General features: G+C 48.4%; 1 protein-coding gene across 11 annotated transcripts in view; it reads right to left on the minus strand.

The window, feature by feature from the left end:
• Window positions 1-18175, minus strand: part of CACNA1C (calcium voltage-gated channel subunit alpha1 C) — a 698738-nt gene that overhangs the window by 82583 nt on the left and 597980 nt on the right. For 7 of the 11 annotated variants that reach the window (XM_036302132.1, XM_036302133.1, XM_036302126.1 and 4 more), the window contains 9 exons: window positions 13286-13415; window positions 11868-11927; window positions 7922-8028; window positions 5658-5745; window positions 4971-5078; window positions 4146-4198; window positions 3693-3839; window positions 2105-2306; window positions 388-546 (listed from right to left, as the gene is read on the minus strand). In XM_036302132.1, coding sequence (XP_036158025.1) covers window positions 388-546; window positions 2105-2306; window positions 3693-3839; window positions 4146-4198; window positions 4971-5078; window positions 5658-5745; window positions 7922-8028; window positions 11868-11927; window positions 13286-13415 — 1054 coding nt within the window. Of the gene's footprint in view, window positions 1-387; window positions 547-2104; window positions 2307-3692; window positions 3840-4145; window positions 4199-4970; window positions 5079-5657; window positions 5746-7921; window positions 8029-11867; window positions 11928-12063; window positions 12124-13285; window positions 13416-18175 lie in introns of all 11 variants that reach the window. The other 4 variants (XM_036302125.1, XM_036302129.1, XM_036302131.1 and 1 more) reach the window with 2 other exon arrangements.

Below are 18175 nucleotides of genomic sequence, written 5' to 3' on the forward strand. Positions count from 1 at the left end.
TACTGGCACTCAAAAGAGCACTAGCATGAGTTGATCTCCCTGACGACAGGTAGATGTAGAATCAATTTCCACACACCATGCCTTATTGACCATAAATGAACACTTCGAGCTCACCCTCTGTTCTCCATTTCCTCCGCTCTCTCCATTTGTTCCAACCTAAGGGCCTATGGATTCCTAGGGTCCCAGAGAGGAGCTCATCCTTGAGAAAGAGAACTTGTCTTTCTCTACCTGGGAGAAGAGGACAGCTCTTCTGGTCTTTCAACCTCCTTTGGCCACCAGGGAGGTAACAAATCAGAGATGCCTGTGCAGCCCTTTTGCACTCCATTTCCTCCCATAGCACTCTCCCCCATGCAGGCATCAAGGGACCAAGGGCCCCCCTGGACTAACCTGCATGGCCAAGCAGATGGTGTTGAGCAGGATGAGGACGAACATCAGGTACTCAAAGTAGGTGGAGTTGACCACATACCACACTTTGTACTGGTGCTGGTTCTTGGGTATGTACCTCCGCAGGGGTCGGGCCTTGAGGGCATATTCTACACACTGACGCTGGGAGGGAGGTAGTTGGGGGGGTGGGGTGGAAATGGGGAGAGAGTGTGGTTAGTTACCTGGATATGTGCAGAGGAGGGTGGGATGTTGATGAAACTATGTCCCTGGGGGTAGCGTTCTCTGGGAATCTGAGAATAATTTATTGCTCTAGCTCATTTATAAGTTTGAGGTATTATTTGAACATTTTTTGGATTTTTCTCTCCCTTAATCAAGGAGATCATATCTTCTAGTTAATCTCTTTATTAGGCTTAGCTGAGGAGTATGTGTCTCCTTTCAACTCCCAATGCCTACTACACGGCTGCCACATAGTTGGCATTTTAGTTCCTATGCCACAGACTCTCTTTGGAGCACTTGTCCGCTCTATTTTTCTTTCTTGTCCTCAAGAAAGAAAATCTTCCTTATTACCAGTGTCCACAGATCAGAAGACCCAGATCATGGATGGTGATGAGATCTTAGGCTAACTAGGTTCTTGGGACTCCAGCAAAGTGCCCAGCACTGTGCTCATAATTTCTTAGCACTGTGCCCAAGTTTCCAAGTCTGGAACCAAGGAGTCACTGTAGCCTCTTCTCTTACACACATACCTGCCCCCATATCCAGTCTCTAAGCCTGATCCACCTTATTTCCTCCTAGTCTCGTCATCTCTACTATTGTTAACTTGGTAGTAGATGAGGGTCTAATCACCTTTCATATAAACTTTCTGACTGGTCTCCTTCTTCCCTATCTTATTACCAACCTAAAGTGCATACAGCAGCCAGAATGATGAGTCTCAACCCAAGATGTTGACATCAAAATCTTTGAGGGGTTCAGCTTGCCTAATGGGTAGAGCTGAGTGTCTTGTGCCATGCTCCTTTCCATAAGCAGACCTGAAGTCACTCAGAGGGGTATATTACCGCATGGACTCTTCCCATGGGGGAACCTGGCTGGGCACCTGACCTCAGTGACTGTACGCTGCAGCCAACCCTAACAGCTTCATTCCTCACCAATTGCCAGTTCTTGTTCATAGGCTGAGAGAGTATAACATGGTACTGGGCATTACCACAGCACTCCTACTCAAGCCTCTTTCCTGCCCCCACTTCATGCACAGGCCTCTGGGTTTTACTTGAGAAACCATTGAATAGTGGTTTTTTAATGCCATGCTCTTCCTAACCCTCAAAACTCTCAGTCCCTCACTGTTCTAGTTTCTTTCCTTTTTATCAATGGGACTAACCTACCATGGGCACTTTCTAATTTGTCAGCTTCTAGATAGGGCACAAGGTTTTCACCCCCTCACACCTCCCTCCCCCAAGTCTATCACAGAGTCTCCATAAGTAGATACTTAATGAATAATTGTTGGCTGAATGAATGCATTTGGTAGATCTGGGATTAGCATTTCTTTTGCTCAGTCTCCTCCAGAAGACTGGGGAGCCCTATTCTCATTTACAGGAGCAGACAGATGATCTTAGTATCCATATGGATCTCTCTCCTGACAGCCTCTCTTCTGGGGGGGCCAACTGCTGTCATTCCTCATGTGGCCCTACTTCCCCTCAATGCCTCGGTCCTCTCCTTCCTAGGAAGCTACCTGGTTCTTGTCCAGCTCACAGTTCTTGTACTCCTGCTCTCCCTGCTCCTGGAAGGTGACGATGACGAAACCCACGAAGATGTTCATCATGAAGAAGGCAATGATGATGATGTAGATGATGAAGAAGATGGAGATCTCCACGCGATAGTTGTATATGGGGCCCTTGTCTTCCGTGTGGGAGTCGATGGAGCGGTACAGCAGCCTGGAAGAGGAGACAGGTCCCACAGAGGGAACTGGAGAAGCAGTGCCACCTCTGCGGAATGATGGCACTACTGCTCCTAAGGAGTTCAGGGGTGCTGGAAACAGCTCTAGGCTGGAAGTCAGAAGATCTGGGTTCAAGTCCCAGCTATGCCACTTACTGGCCTTGTGACCTTGGGCAAATCACTTAACCTCTTTGAGCCTGAGATTCCTCATCTGTAAAACGAAAACAATAATTCCTGACTTTCCTAACTGGCAAAATTGTTGATATAATGTATATGAAGGTGTTCTGAAACTGTAAAAATTATTTTAGTATTTTAATGTTATATGAATCATGGACATTGATTTAAAATACTATAAATATTGGTAAATATTGAAACAGCTTTGAAAACTGACAGAGACTCAGAGGATGTTACAATGAACATAAATCTATCAGAGATCAAACACCCATTTAGATAAAAAGAGTAGGCAACAAAGGACCCAGGCTTATTCAGGTCATCAGCAATGGTTTGGATTTACACTTGGGGGTTTACATGTGTGTGCCATCCATCGGGGCCTGGGCTCTATGTCCATCATGCTTGTTCTCCTCTTCCCCTTCTTCTTACCCAGCTTAGTACTTGGTTATCTTCCAGGTATTATCAATATTTTACCATATAATAATGGTGACTCTTATCTAAGATCATGTGCTATTGTTGACTTAAAATATGTAGGACTTTCTGACCGTTAGATGATAATTTCACTGGAATACAAAAGTGGGGGAGCAGGTGCCTGTATAAAGATGTAGGGAGTGCAAGATGGACAAGCTGCCTGGTACGGGTGATACAGCATAAAGGCTGACCAGCTGGTGGTTTAGGCATGAAGACACTGCCTCTGCAGCGAAGTCTGGACCCACGCTTCCATCCCTTTCTTACTTTCCACTATAAATATCAACATACTTTCTCTACGGAGGCTGGGGTAGAGTCTCATAAAACAGAGACAGCTCTGCCATCTTCACACGCACTGAGTGCACGCTGGGGGTGATGATCTTAAATCCTGTGGTGACTCAAAGGCCCACAGTGGAGAAACTTTCCCCGCACCCCACTCCCAGGTGTCATGAGGGTAACCACAGACCCTATTGTTAGGGCTTCACTTTGAGGCTGGGAAGGAGAATTAAAAGAAGCTCATTTTTGGTTTGAGTTCCTGAAATGTTGACATCTCTAGAAAAAGAAAAGTGTGTGTTTCAGCAGTGATGATGGCCTACAAATTGTTCTAGAAACACAGCCAGACTTCCTGGGGGAGGACTCTGGTAAGTGACCTCTGGGAAGGAGTATGGGACAGTAATAAAACTTGGGGACCGCGTGTGAGAACCATGTCCTGGTCTCTGGTATCAGGCCTTGATTTGCATACTCACTCTGGCCACCCCTCAAAGGTGGAGACGGTGAAGAGAGCCATCATGGCTGCCAGGACATTGTCAAAGTCAAACTTGCTGTTCTCCCAGTTGCGGGGCTGGATGATGGGGTGGTCCACCTCCCCGTCCTTGTATGTGATGTAGTTTCCCCTGAGAAAGGAGAAAGTTAGTTGTGGGGGGTCTCTCATCTCCTTTCACACCTGATCCACAATGACTCTTGGCATGCTGGGTGGGAGGGAACTAGTTAGGCTTACTTAACACCCTCAGTTCTAGCCATTGGCAGGACCTTCAGTGGGGAGAACCTGGTATGTTATGTCTGTGGGATCAGATTATCCCTGGGTAAAAGTCCAGCTCCACTGCTATCTGAGGGAGAATGGCTGTCCCTCCTCTCACACCAAGCCACCAACCTCCCGAGTTACCCAGCCTACATGCTGGCTCCCGCCAGCCCGCACTCACTTGCATTCCGCCTCGGTCTGCTTGGAACTGTCTGAACAGGTGTAGAGCTTTCCCTGGAAGGCAGAAGAAGGAAGGGGTTGGAGATGTTCATTAATCAATGAATTAATCAGAAATGATCATCCCAGCACCATGCTAGGGAGTTGGGACAACAAGTGTGAGGGGAGTAGAGTCCAGGTGGGCAGCCCTGAGTCACAGATATAAAGCAGTCAGAGCCGGAGAACCACTGGAATTTAAAATAGGTAGCTCCAATCATGAGTGCCAGACTCTGAAGGAGCTCTCGTGGGGAAGAGAGCAGTGGAGCTGGGCTTGGAGGGATGATTGGGTGGGAGGCAATCAGTGGAAGTTTAATTGGTGGGTAGGAGAGGGGGGAAGAATGCTTCCAATGGGAGGCGCACAGAGATAAAAGGATTATGGCAGAAAAGAGTGGAAACCAAGGACACTGGGCTCCCTGGACCTGGGGGGCTTCTCAGGAAGCAGTGAGAGAGGACGTGGATAGAGTCAGGGCAGTTTGATGCCGCCAAAAAGGGAACCACTGCAGGTTTTACGCAGGTGCCTCACACGGAGGTTTCTGAGCATAGGAGTCTGTCTCCCTTTACCGCCAGAAGCAGGGGCAGGACCTGAAGGGCAGGCAGCACCTAGAGGCCGAAGGGTCTTCGCCTGCTGGGGCAATGCCTCCTTCCAAGCCTGTCTCTTTTCTGGTCTGGGAGCTGAGGGCAGGGTGACCTTCATCCCAAGCCTGACCCAGGCCACAGTCCTCTTCTGGCTGTATCTGCCAGGTCCCCTTCCTAGGAACGCTGACAGGAGAAGGAAGAGCCAAGGTCTTACCTTGAAGAGCTGGACCCCGATGCAGGCGAACATGAACTGAAGCAGCGTGGTGACAATCACGATGTTCCCGATGGTGCGGATGGCCACGAACACACACTGGACCACATGCTGCAGATGGAGAGAAGGCGGGCGGGGGAGTGGTGTCGGGAAATGCCTGTAGCCTGGGCTTCTTTGGCAAAGCACAGGCCCCTCCGAGGAGGCAGCACGGCAGCCCCCTGGCCACAGTGAGGAACTCAGACTCAAAGAGGCAAAGCACCTTCCCCTTCCCAGGGTCACATGGGAGGGAGCCCAGCGGCACACAAAGGCCCCTTTGGGCTCTAGGTAACCACAGGGACATAAGCCCCACTCTCTTCCTAATTCCTAGGGTAGGAATACAGGGACCTCATCACCATCTGGGCACTGGGTTTGTGTGTGGGTCTCCTTTTTGCAGAAGTGTTGCTGAGGAGTTCAGATTTTGAGTGGCTGCCTGTCATTGTTCTTAAAGGGGGAGTGGAGAAGCAGCAGGAGGCTGCAGGCCCCAACAGGGCAGCCACTCGACCCCACACTACCTCCCCCCTGCAGCCCACCCCTCACCGCAGCTTAGCTCCCCACTGCAGCCCACCTCTCACCGCAGCTTGGCTCCCCCCTGCAGCCCACAGGCTGCGGGGGTGGGGGGTGTTGGTGGCTCCCACTCAGCCCCCCTCTCACCTTTAGCCCCTTGGCTCTGTTGATGGCTCTCAGGGGCCTGAGTACACGCAGAACTCGCAAGATCTTTACAACATTGATTGCACTGGACCTGGGAGAGAAGCAGGGCAGGGAGTGAGCTTTTTGTGTTTTTGGCAAAGCAGCAAAGAATGTGGTGAGGAGTGTCCTGGCAGGTAACCCAGCAAACCTGTTAATGTGACGGGGCTTTCTCATCCTGGGACCCTCTCTACTCTCTCTACTCCTGGCTCCCACCCCATGAGGACCTGAGGCGTGCTTGCCCGGACTGCCTGTGGGTGAGTAAGTAATATGAAAAGCAGCTCACCAGGACTCACTAGCAACATCACCTGCCACCCAGGGGCCTTTAGAGCCATCAGAGACACAGCGCGGGCCACACAGACTTGGGGTCTAACCCAGCTCTGCCACGCACCAGCCGTGTCACTGAGGATCAATGCCCTAACTTTTCTGGGCCCTAGTTTGTTCACCTGTAAAATTGGGTAGTAATCATTTCGTAAGGTTGCTGCAAGGACTGAGTGAGGTGTGAGTGGTCTAGTGTATGAACTGAGTACATGGCAGCTTTATTATGAGGGCTGAGGAAGACATGGCTGAACTTGAAGAAACACTACACAAATGGCGGCGCTTCAGGCGGGGGGCACGAGGTGGAGGGCGTGGGTGGGAGATACCATGCTCATCTCTAAACATGTCCTAGGAGGCTGCCCAGTACACTTATATGTAAAACTTCTGGCTCATAGCAGTCAGGAGGAATGGGTTCTATCTAGCAGGTCCTGCACACCTTGAAAAACTTCAGGAACCTCTGGCCACTGCTGCTCCCTAACCAATAGGAGGTCCCAGGGCCCCAGCCCCCACCAGCCCAGGTGGCCTGTTCACCATACCAGCTCGTCAGCTCGGGGAGCAACTCTGAGGTGTGTCCTAACCCTCACATGCTGACCGCTAATGTTTGATTGAGATAATCCCTCTGGCTTTCGGAGAGCCTTAGACCCACCTTGGGACCTAAACAACGCATGAGGCAGGTAAGTGCTAACTTCATTCTTCAGGTGGTCAGGCTGATGTGCTGGGGGGCGGGGGGAGGGGAGGTGGCAGAGAGAGCTGATTTCTCTGGTTCTCAGCTCTTTCATTCCAAAGGATTCAAAGGACATCCCTATCTATATGGTATATGAGGGAGGGAGTTGGTTTGCACTGAATCACAACAGGAGGGATTTAAAGGTCAGATGGGAAAAGCACAGACTAAAGCAGGGAGTCCTTGGTTCAAGGTTAAACAGTGACTTCGTGGTAGTGCTGGGTTAGAATCCAGACCCGCAGGCTTGCAGACAGACGGTGGAGGGTCAGATAATTGGTGATCAGAGGGGAGAGTCTCATGCCTAACACCCCCACTCCATGCTTTCTAGGCTGACCTTGAAAACACCCTTGGGAGGGGAGACTCAGGGTCGTTTTCTTTGCCCTCAGTGTGACCTTGGGTATGTCTCACAATGTCCTGAACCTCAGTTTTGCTGTCTATAAACTGGGGGTAACAGCACTTGCTCTGCCCACCTTGTAGGTTTGTGTGGGGAATGTTGGTGAAAGTGCCTGGAAAGTTAAAGTGCAGGATTAGCACTATTAGCTGATACAATGTGAGAGAAACCTGTAATCAGATTCTTTTAAACCTGAGCAAGTTTGCAAACTTGGTTGTACGGTGGGACCCCCTGGAGAGCTTTTAACAATCTTAAAGCCCAGGCTGAACCCCAGAACAGTTAAATAAAAAACTCTGGAGCACATGTCTTTTTAAAAGTTACTTAGGTGATTCACTGTGTAGCCAAGATTGAGAACCCTCCCTTGCTCCCTCCCTCTCTCTCTCACCAGGTGCTTTGACTGGAGAGGTGAGAGGAAGGGAGGGGGAATGGGCTGGAGACCAGGGCAGATCAGGGCAATGACAGGCCCTTGGAGCTGAGGGCACCCAAAGGCCCTGGGCATATGGTGGAGGGACAGGAAGGCCCTCGAGCCTTTCTTCTCATTATAACAGGGCCTGGCCCTGCCTGCCATGGAAAGCTTCAGGTATTTATATGTGTTCTTGCGGGATCAACACACTCCAAGTGTCACACCATGAGGACAGGACATGGGCACAAGAAATCAAAGCCGCCATGTTGTACAAGTCAGAGGCCCCACCCCATCCACACTGCAGATCCATGGATGGGTGCAGGGGGGCCCTGCAGACTCTTCATGTCCTGACACCCATTCCTAGTTGCATGCCCTCACCACTGAGGGGTCCTACTCACTGGATGCCAAAGGAGATGAGGGACACGCTGACCACTAGCAGGTCCAAGATGTTGAAGTAGTTCCGGCAAAAGGAGCCCTTGTGCAAGAAAGCCCCATAAGCAGTCATCTGCAGGGAGGCACAGAGAAACACCCCCATGAGTGGTGCCTGTCCAAACTCCAGAGACCCCCCCTCCTACCCTGCCCTCCCACGGCACCCTGAAGAGCAGTGAGGGGACAGAGGGCTGGGGGGTAGGCAAGACTGGAGAAGGAGATACAGTGTCAAGAAAAGGGTTCTGCAACCATTTATACAACCACCAAAGAATCCCAAGCCCAGGGGCTATCAGTGTCTCCTACCTAGCAGGCGATGCCAGACTCTTCAATCCTATATTTGAAGCCCTTTCAAATCAGGCCGCCAGCCCTTTCCCATTTTCTACTGTTCCTCATCGCATAGCCGTGGCTCCAGACCCGAGGGGCCCTTTGCTGATGCTATGCTGACCAGGTTTTCCAACCTCCTCTCAAAATTCCACTGACATCGGAACCAGCTAGGACACCAGGCATCTGTGGGGAGGAGGTGTGCCCAGGAAGGTCACAACCATCCTGGTTCCCTGGGACTTCCCAGTTCAGTTCTGAAAGGATGGGTCCCTCAGTCTCAGGCAAATTGGAACAGGTGGGCCTCTACTGCCCAGTGAGAAGACCTGCCAATAGCTCTGGCACTCAGCCTCCCTCAAACTGCCTCTGACCTGGGCCACGCATTCTAATCTCAGTTGCCATCTTGCTGCTAGACTGTGTGTTCTTCGAGGGCCAGAACTGTGTCCAGAGGGGCCGTGTGGTGCGTGTTAAAGATCACAGGCTCTAAAGTCAGGCCGCCTGGGTTTAAATCCCAACCCTATTGTATTTTATTTGTGAGGCCTGGGCAAGTTACTAACTATTCTGTGTTTCAGTTTCATCATCTAAGAAATGGGGAGACTGATAATATCTCCCCTATAGGGCTACAAGTTCCAGTTGAGTTATTGTATGTAAATCACTTAGAACAGTATCCTGCTGGTAGTCAGTGCTGTGTGCATGCTGGGCTCAGAGAGCTTGGATTTGAATTCTGAATTCCTTCTGTACAATGGAAGTTCAGTTTCCTCATCGATAAAGTGGGTGCATGATTCCCTGCCTCCCTGAGGCACATACTACGTATGGAAAACCACGTGAAACCAAAAGGGAACATGTGGACTGATGAGTATTATCAGTACTGGCTATTATTACCTCTCTCAGAGCTTGGTATAAAGCCACTGTAGGTGCTCAGCAAATAGCCTTTCCAATTGTGTTGACCTGAATTAAGGGTTTCCAGGTGAAGGGCTGTGAAAGGCCACGGGCCACAGAACATCAGCCAAAGGGAAGCTTGGAAGCTGCTGGCTGAGAGGCCAAGCGGGTCACCGGGTCCAGTTCATCCCTTTGGAGCAGAGCATGCCCAGGGCAGCACGTCTGCAGAGCGGTTCCAAGCAAACACAGGGGGAATGAGCAAAAATAGCTCTTGCAACCTAATTCTTTCCATTTATCTCTTGCCACAGGGGGTCACAGGGGATGCAGACACCTGTGTCCTGCAATCGTTTCTTGAAGTGGGCAGGTTATATAAAAGGTGGCAGAGGAATAGAGTCAGAGATCTCTCCCAGAGGCTACCATCTGGAGGGGCTCGCTGCCCCTCTTGGTGAGGATTTGGGACCCCCGAGAGCGGACTTGGGTGGCTCCCATGGTTCATGTTAACCAAAGTGCTCTGTGCCTGCTGAAGGCTGAGCACCTCCCTAGCCACCCCCCTCTCATCTTAGAGAAGGTGCTGGGTATTGTGAGGACGCTCTGAGCTCCAACAGAGCCATCTGCATCCAGGGAAAAGCATGCCTCCCTCCGGTGGACGCTGGGCTCAGAGCGCCAGCTCTGTCCTTTGATTTGGGTTCCAGTTTTGCCAGAGCCATTGCTTGGGAAAAGCCACTGCTGGGCATTTTCAGCCCAAAGAGAGAAAAGCAGCGGGACACAGGGCCACTGACTCTGAGCTGGAAGGACAGGAAGGCCCCTCTGTCCAGCCACGGGTAACCCACCACTTCTGGAGCCAGCAATTCTAGTTCCCAATTGCATCTCACCTTTTATCATTTCTGCTCATTTGTCCTGGCTCCAGCTCCTCCCTCCTCTATGTGACAGGCCTTTGCATCGTTCAGGCCAACTGTTGTGTCCTACAAGCCTTTTCTCTTTGAGGCCAAAACCCCCCAGTTTTTCACCTGCTCCTGGGACTAAATGTCCCTCTTGATGACTGTCATTGTCTGTGCCAGTGGCAGGACGCCAGGCCTGCAGCCAGGCAGAGGCCCGTGGAAGGAGGTGCAGGGAAGTGCGCTGGGGCTGGGATTTATATCTGCAAGCACACTGAGTAGAGAGTAGAAGAGACAGAGGGGAAGGCAAGGAAGGTCTTGCCATGACAATGCCTGTGCAGTGAGCTCTCACTCCTGTTTGTGAAATGTTTAGGCACAACAGCGCCACTGAAGCCCCCAGGGAGGCTCTGCAGAGGGCGCTGGGAACTTCTGGTCACAGGAGAGGATTTGGGGATTTTGTGTGCCTCCCTGAGTCTGAAAATATCAGCTCCTCCTGGAAGGGGGCTCTGCAGCACCCCTCCCAGTGCAGCCAGCACCCCTCGGGCCCCTCTCCTCACCCCCAGAACCGGGACCTGGAGGATCCACTCTGCTGAGTAGAGAGAAAACCCCAGAAACAGTCTTGTTAGCTGGAACCAGGGACCGAAACTGGGTCTGAATGGAAAAAAAAAAAAAAAGGCACAAAACTGCCCAACCCAAATTAACTGGAAAAGACAGAGCTTGTCCTATACGTGACAGGCTGGGTCAGGCCGTGGGAGTTCCACCAGGAAGAGCAGGGGCTGGGGCTGCCCGCACAGGGCCAGGTTGGACGTTGGTTGCACCAGCCACCTGAAGGGTGAAAAGGGAGCCTGGCCCCTTGGGAGGAGCATCCCTTGGGAGGCTTTGACCCTTCGGTGGGGGGCTGTTTGGGGTCAGGGTAAATCCCCTGTGTCTCGGGTGAACTGGAGTGGCGATGCATTGATTAGCGGCTCAGAAGTTTACTGGGTAAACTTAGAAATCAGAATAAAATAAAACATAAGTAATCTATGAGTTATGTATTAATATAATTGATATAAATAATAAGAAAAAACTTGGAAATAATGTGCCTCATCCCAGTGCTGCGTGGAGGCGGGCTGTGGATTCTGCAGATGAGCTGCCTACACCTGGGGCTGCTGGAGGCCTGAGCCCTCATGTCTGGGCCCTGGGGCCTGGGTGCTCCAGCTTCTTTCAGCACTTGGCTCTCACCCCCTGTACTTAGCTCTCCAGTATAACTCTCCCTCCTCAGGGCAAGGGGCATTGCCACAAAGCTTTCTGGCAGTAACCGAGGCTGCAGGAGTAATCTAATCTAGAGTTGTCTATCAGAACTCATTGGAGAGTCTGGCCCCAAATCTTGTGTTGGGCCCACATGTCTGCTGCAAGTACTGAGGAGTTGATGATGGGCATCAAAGAAGGTAGCCAAAGCGACCCTGCCATGGCCCGGAGCTTCCCCACCCCTGGAGTTTGTGTGGCATCCCCTCAGGGCACAAGGAGGTCCAAGCAGGGTCAGTCATCAATTGCCCACAGACGGTGTGTGGGGCATGTGCAGGAGTGTGGGAGCACTGCTGGTGGGCACAGGGCCAGACCTGGTGACAGGACAGCCCAGTAGGTGACACTGGCAGCCAAATGCCAGGCCGGGAGGAGGCAGGTGTGGGAATGGGAGTGGGGTTCCTCTGGCTTCTGAGCCTTAGCAAGGCGCTAGCACAATGTCAGGGGCACTAATTCTTCTGATTTCAGGCTTGAGAGTAAAAGAAACAAGAGGAAAGAGACAGGCAGGCAGGGCAGAGATAGAGAAAGAGACAGACAGAATGCATTTCTCAGGTTGCATTACCTTAAGGATAATTTCTAATGTAAAGATACTAGTGAAGACATAGTCTGCATTGCCTAGGATCTGAAAAATAAGCACAATTGAATTAGTGGCTCAGAGAGGGAACGGACAGCAACAGGTGCACGTGTGTTAGGGACAGACAGTGGCAGAGAGCTAGTGCCCTGGAGAACAGGAGGTGCAGGGGGAGGGGGGGCTTTACCTTCAGAGCAATTTCAATGGTGAAAATGGTAGTAAAAACAATATCAAAATAATACAGAATCTGTAAAACAAAGAGAAACGGAGTGGGAACAGGGAGGGAAGGGAGAGGCAGGATCGGGGAGCGGTCAGTGGCTGTTCACCGGAAAAGGAATCACTTCAAACCACAACAGACACCGCGTGAGCCTTTCCACATGGAGACAAAGGCAAACAAGTTAGGAGCTGAGTGGCACACACACAGCACTGGACCCTGAAGCGGGCTGGCCTCAGGCAGCTGGTGGCTCTGGATGGAGTCCCCAGATGTGTGAAGGGAGCTCAGGGCAGGCCTCAGCTGGTCCCAAGTCTCTACAGCATCTTGATGCTTTTCTCATTAATCCAATCCTTACAAACCCAAATCAGTCCACTGGGACAACAACTTGTCAAAAGGACAGCAAATAGGGTTTTCTTGTTTGCTTTTGCAAGAAGATGCAAAGTGCTTAACTGGCATTGGTGTGGCTTGGCCAGCTTTCCACGTTGGTGGGAGTGTGTCCTCTGGGCACAGGAGGTGCATCCTCCAGGGGAGGCCCACCCAGGCTGGGGCAGGCTGTATGGTTTCACGTTTTATTCCTTCTCAGTGGATCGGAGTGAGGCCCAATACTTTTCCCAGTAGAAATGCTCTGAACCAAGCAGGACTACCAAGTGGTTTGTGTGGACATGCCTTTAGATTGGTAGGCCCCTCTCTTCATGCCCACTTGGTTGGGATTTGTTTTGAGGCTTTGAGATACAGCAATGCTTATTTTTTATTTTAATGTTGTTCATCGGAGCCTTGAGCGGGCCTCCAAGTTTAGTTCTACTCCACAGGAGGCCACAGAAGCTCTCTTTTATTTAAGGTCAGCCTTATCATTGGCAGCTATCTGCAGTGCTCCTGTCTCCCTCATGATTAGGACTGGTCAGAGTACCTTGGGATATTTTTTTTCTTAAGTGTACAGGAAACCAGGGGACATCCACAGGGCAATGAAAGTCCTGATCTTTGCCCATCAGGCCAGCCTGAGGTATCTAGGTACATGTTATCTTACTTATGGTCCTTATATGATTTCTACCAAAGCCTTAATCTATAAAGAACTGTTTATTTGACTATGAGATTTGGAGTTGGGCTCCTGACTGAACAATGAGGCCAGCGACAGAAGCTGTGGGCCCAGTCACGTTCCCGGGAGGAAGGGGTGCAGAGAACTAATGGGAATGCATACATGGTTCCTGAAGGAGGTGTGCTGGACCGGGTCCTCTGCAGCCAGGGAAATGCTGCTGAGCAGGATGAAGAAGAGGATCAGGTTGGTGAAGATCGAGTCATTGACAATGCGGTGGCACTGGAGGCGAAACCTGCATGGGGAGGAGAGAGAAGAGATGTATGTCAGGAAGGCAAGGAAAGCAGCTCCCTGGGTCTCAGGAGCCCCAGCTCCTCTCAGTGTGCAGAAGGTGTGCCAGTTGGGGGAGGGGGTTCTTCAGCCTGAAGTCTTACTCACTGGGGGAGGGCGTTCTTCAGCCTGAAGTCTTACTCGCTGGGTGACGGCAGCCCCGGCACCCCCACCACAAGGCATGTCTGCACAGAATGCTGCCTTCTAAAGCTCTTTCACTGATAGCAAGCTTTGACATTTTATAGGGTTACATCTGAGGCGTCTGTGAATTTCTAAACTTTCAAATACTGTTGTGACCTTAACAACTGGCTTTTGTTGGGAGACTTCTTTCCCCGTTATTAAATAAAAAAACATGCCCTGAAAATGGCAGAGGTATAGACGGACATGCCCTGTGCCTTGTCCAGGAGCAGATAAGGGTGAGCAGCTGAAATGGGTAACATACAGCCCTAATAAACAGAACATATTCAGCTGGGAGACAGTTTGCAGTCGGGAAAGACAGAGGACTCCTGGAGAAAGGGAACAGTTAGAGATTGCGGCTGAAATCTCTCCCAGAGCGCCGGCTCAGCCACGGAGAATGCACCATCTTGAGTGGCTGTTATTGGGAGCATATAAAGCCAATGATGCGGCATCCATGGCATCCAGAGATCGGCTACTAACCCGGAAACAACAGACCCCAAGCAGCGTGACTACGTGAACTTAGAGGAACCCTGTTTTTCCCCACGGAAAGGTCAGACTTCCCCTAAAGGTGCGGTTTGCAATTCAGGTTGGGGAGAGGAATGCATGCGCGTGCCTGCGCTGGGGAAATCTGAGCCCCACAAAGTCCGTGGCCGTTGGGGCCAGAGTGATCCGTGAGTGTGGAAGGGCTCCCACAGGGCTGCTGGCAGAAGGGAATGCTAAAAATAAGCCCATAGCTGGACTGGGTACAAAAAAGCAGCCTTGGATTTTGCCAGTGTGCCAGCTGCTTAGCACTGGGGAAGAGAGGGTGCGTGGAAGGGGCTGCACACAGAGCTGAAAGGGGGGGATTGTGAATTTGCGCAACTTCTCAGGCTCTTGTTCTCTCTCTTCCCATTAAATCTTTGCGTTTGATTATTAAACCCAGTATATGGGATTGCCCAGTATATGGGATTGCCTGTCGGGGTCACTCGCAGAGACTGCAGGGGAAAGTTGTTTTTGTGGAACCTGGGAAACAGAGCGGGAGTAATGACTAAAGAACAGGTTATAGGATAGTTGACTCTCCCAAACCAGTTTTAAGTGCGATAGGGAAAATAAACTCAACTGCTGGATAGAGAGGACTTACAGCCTCAGAGGTCAATCCAGAAACACTGCCACCCAGGGGCTGATCCACGAACTGACTCTTCTGTAAACACAAATAAAGGCAGTCTGGGAAACAAATACGGCCTGCCTTAAAATCAGGACTGTGGTTTACAACACGGAGGAACAGTGTATCTCAGGGGAATTCAACACTCTCCTGAATACCTGGCAGGACTAAGGCGTCCCAGAAAGAAGAGTAGAGGACCAGCACCTTCACTACTGTACATTTTTATTTTTATATTTAATTCTTTTTTCACCTTTTAATTAAGAAACTATTTTTTTTCTTTTTTCATCACCTGATTTTACCTTTTTGATTACAACACTTTTATTTTTAACTAGTATTATTACTACTACCATTTTACCATTTTTTAAAGTGTCATTTTATTTTCTCTTTATTTTATTTTGGGATTAGTGTTCTACATTCTATTTTCATCATTCCTTTAGCATCATTTTTCTCTACCGCAACTTTACCTTTATGCCACAACTTTCTTCCTCACTTTTCCCCTTTTGTTGTTTTGTTTCTCTTACCCTATTTCTGCTTTAGATTTTCCCTATTCCTTCTTTTTTCCTGTCTAAATTTCACCCTACTTATATATCTAATTTCCAATCTCCTGCTCTAAATCCATATACACCTCTCTCTTACCTTTCTTCAATATCCAATTTTTTTTTCTTCTCTCTGTCGTTTTGTTATGTTTGCTTGATTTTTGAGTATATTGGTTTTTTTTAATGCTTGTTTGTGAGATTGTTTTGCTTTTTCTTTTTATTTTCCTGTTGTTGTTTTTTTATCCAGTTATTTTTGTGCTTCTGTTTTCCCTCACCTCGCTTGATATTAGTGGTTGTTTTAGTTTGCATTCATCTCCAGGGATCTGTTGCTGGAATTGGTTGGGATTAGTGGCGGTGCTATTGGAGTTTTCTCCCCATAGAAATAGTCTCTTCCCCTCTTCTACTTCATTCTCTTTCTTCTCTCTCTTACTTTTTTTTCCTCCCTTTTCCCAATTCCAATTTTGCACTCCTTTTTTTTTTTCCTTTTCTCTTTTATCATTTTCTCTTCTATCTTCCTAATCCCCTAATTATCTTTGCTCAGGTGGTCACCTTTATTTGGGGTTATTAATATCATGAATACATTTGTGTTCAGTGCCTTGTACGTTGTGCCTTGTTGTGTTGTATTTTGTGCCTTTAAATCAACACAGCAGAGAGAGAACTACATAACCAAACATCTGGAGAAGAGAGATCATGGTGAAACAAAGAACCAGCCCGCGTATGAAAGAAAAACAGGCATCACCAGAAAAGGAAGTAAATGAAATGGAGGCAATGGAGGCAAGCAACCTGTCAGAGAAAGAATTCAGAGAAATGGCCATAAGGCGGATGAAAAGAATGGAAGATAAATTCAAAAATATGTGCAAGAACCAAGAGGAAATGAAGAAAAACCAAGATGAAATGAAAAATGACATCACTGCTATAAAGAACTCAATAGAAAGCATCAACAGTAGACTAGAAGAAGCAGAGGACCACATCAGTGAGCTAGAAGACAAGGTAGGAAAAAATACCCAAGCAGAGCAGCTTCTAGGGAAAAAAAATTAAAAAGCAGGAAGAGAGCCTAAGAGAACTCTGGGACAACATGAAATGAAACAACATCCGAATAATAGGGGTGCCAGAGGGAGAGGAAACTGAGCAAGGAATAGAAAACCTGTTTGAAAAAATAAAGACAGAAAACTTCCCTGATATAGGGAAGAAAAAACTCACACAAATCCAAGAAGCTCACAGAGTCCCAAACAAAATGAACCCCAAAAGACCAACGCCAAGGCACATTATAATTAAATTGGCAGACACCAATGACAAAGCAAGAATCTTAAAAGCAGCCAGAGAGAGACAGAAAATTACCTACAAAGGATCCCCCATCAGACTAGCGACCGATTTCTCAACAGAAACACATCAGGCAAGAAGGGAATGGAATGAAATATACAAAGTCATGCAAACGAAGGGTCTGAATCCAAGAATACTGTACCCAGCAAGGCTATCAATCAAAATTGAGGGTCAAATCAGGAGCTACACAGACAAAAAAAGGACTACGGGAGTTTATTACCGCCAAATCAGCAATGCAAGAAATGCTAAAGGGTCTGCTGTAAAAAGAAAAAATAGGAAACGAAGAAGGAACACAGGGGTAAAGAATAAAAATGATGACAAACAAGTGTCTAGCAATAATAACTTTAAATGTAAATGGATTAAATGCCCCAATCAAAAGACACAGGGTAACTGAGTGGATAAGAAAACATGACCGATATATCTGCTGTCTACAGGAAACCCACCTCAGAAAAAAAGATGCACACAGACTGATGGTGAAGGGATGGAAAACGTTTTTTCAGGTGAATGGAAGTGGAAAAAAAGCCGGGGTAGCAGTACTTATATCTGACAAATTAGACCTTAAAGTGAAGGACATCAAAAGAGATAAGGAAGGCCACTTCATAATACTAAAGGGAGCAATCCAACAAGAAGAAATAACTCTGGTAAACATATACGCACCCAATATAGGAGCACCTACATACATAAGAAATCTTTTAGAGGAGATCAAGGGAGAGATTGACAGCAACACAATCATAGTAGGGGACTTTAACACCCCATTATCACCATTGGACAATTCCTCTAAACAAAAAATCAGCAAAGAAACATCAATCCTAAATGACACACTATATCAGATGGAATTAATTTACATCTTCAGAACATTTCACCCCAAAGCCACAGAATATACATTCTTCTCAAGTGCACATGGGTCATTTCCAAAGATAGACCATATATTGGGTCACAGGCAAAGTCTATTCAAATTCAAGGAGATTGAAATCATATCAAGCATCTTCTCAGACCACAGTGGCATAAAACTGGAAATCAACTACAATAAAAACAATCCAAAAAAATCAAACACATGGAGACTAAATAGCACACTATTAAACAATGACTGGGTTACCAGAGAGATTAAAGAAGAAATAAAAAACATCATGGCAACAAACGACAATGAAAACACAACAATCCAAAACCTATGGGACACAGCAAAAGCAGTCTTGAGAGAGAAGTTCATAGCGCTACAAGCCTACTGCAAGAAACAAGAAACAATAAGAATAAATTACCTAACTCTACAACTCAAGGAGTTAGAAAGAGAGCAACAAGAAAAGCCCAGTGTAAGCAGAAGGAAGGAAATAATAAAGATCAGAGGGGAGATAAACGACATAGAGACCAAAAAAACAATATAAAAGATCAATGAAAGCAAGAGCTGATTCTTTGAAAGGATAAACAAGTTTGATGAACCTCTAGCCAGGCACACCAAGAAACAAAGAGAGAGGACCCAAATAAACAAAATCAGAAATGAAAGAGGAGAAATAACAACAGACCCCACAGAAATACAAAGGCTTGTTAGAAAATACT

This window comes from Myotis myotis, unplaced genomic scaffold, assembly GCF_014108235.1.
Source record: "Myotis myotis isolate mMyoMyo1 unplaced genomic scaffold, mMyoMyo1.p scaffold_m19_p_3, whole genome shotgun sequence".
NCBI classification, from domain to species: domain Eukaryota; kingdom Metazoa; phylum Chordata; class Mammalia; order Chiroptera; family Vespertilionidae; genus Myotis; species Myotis myotis.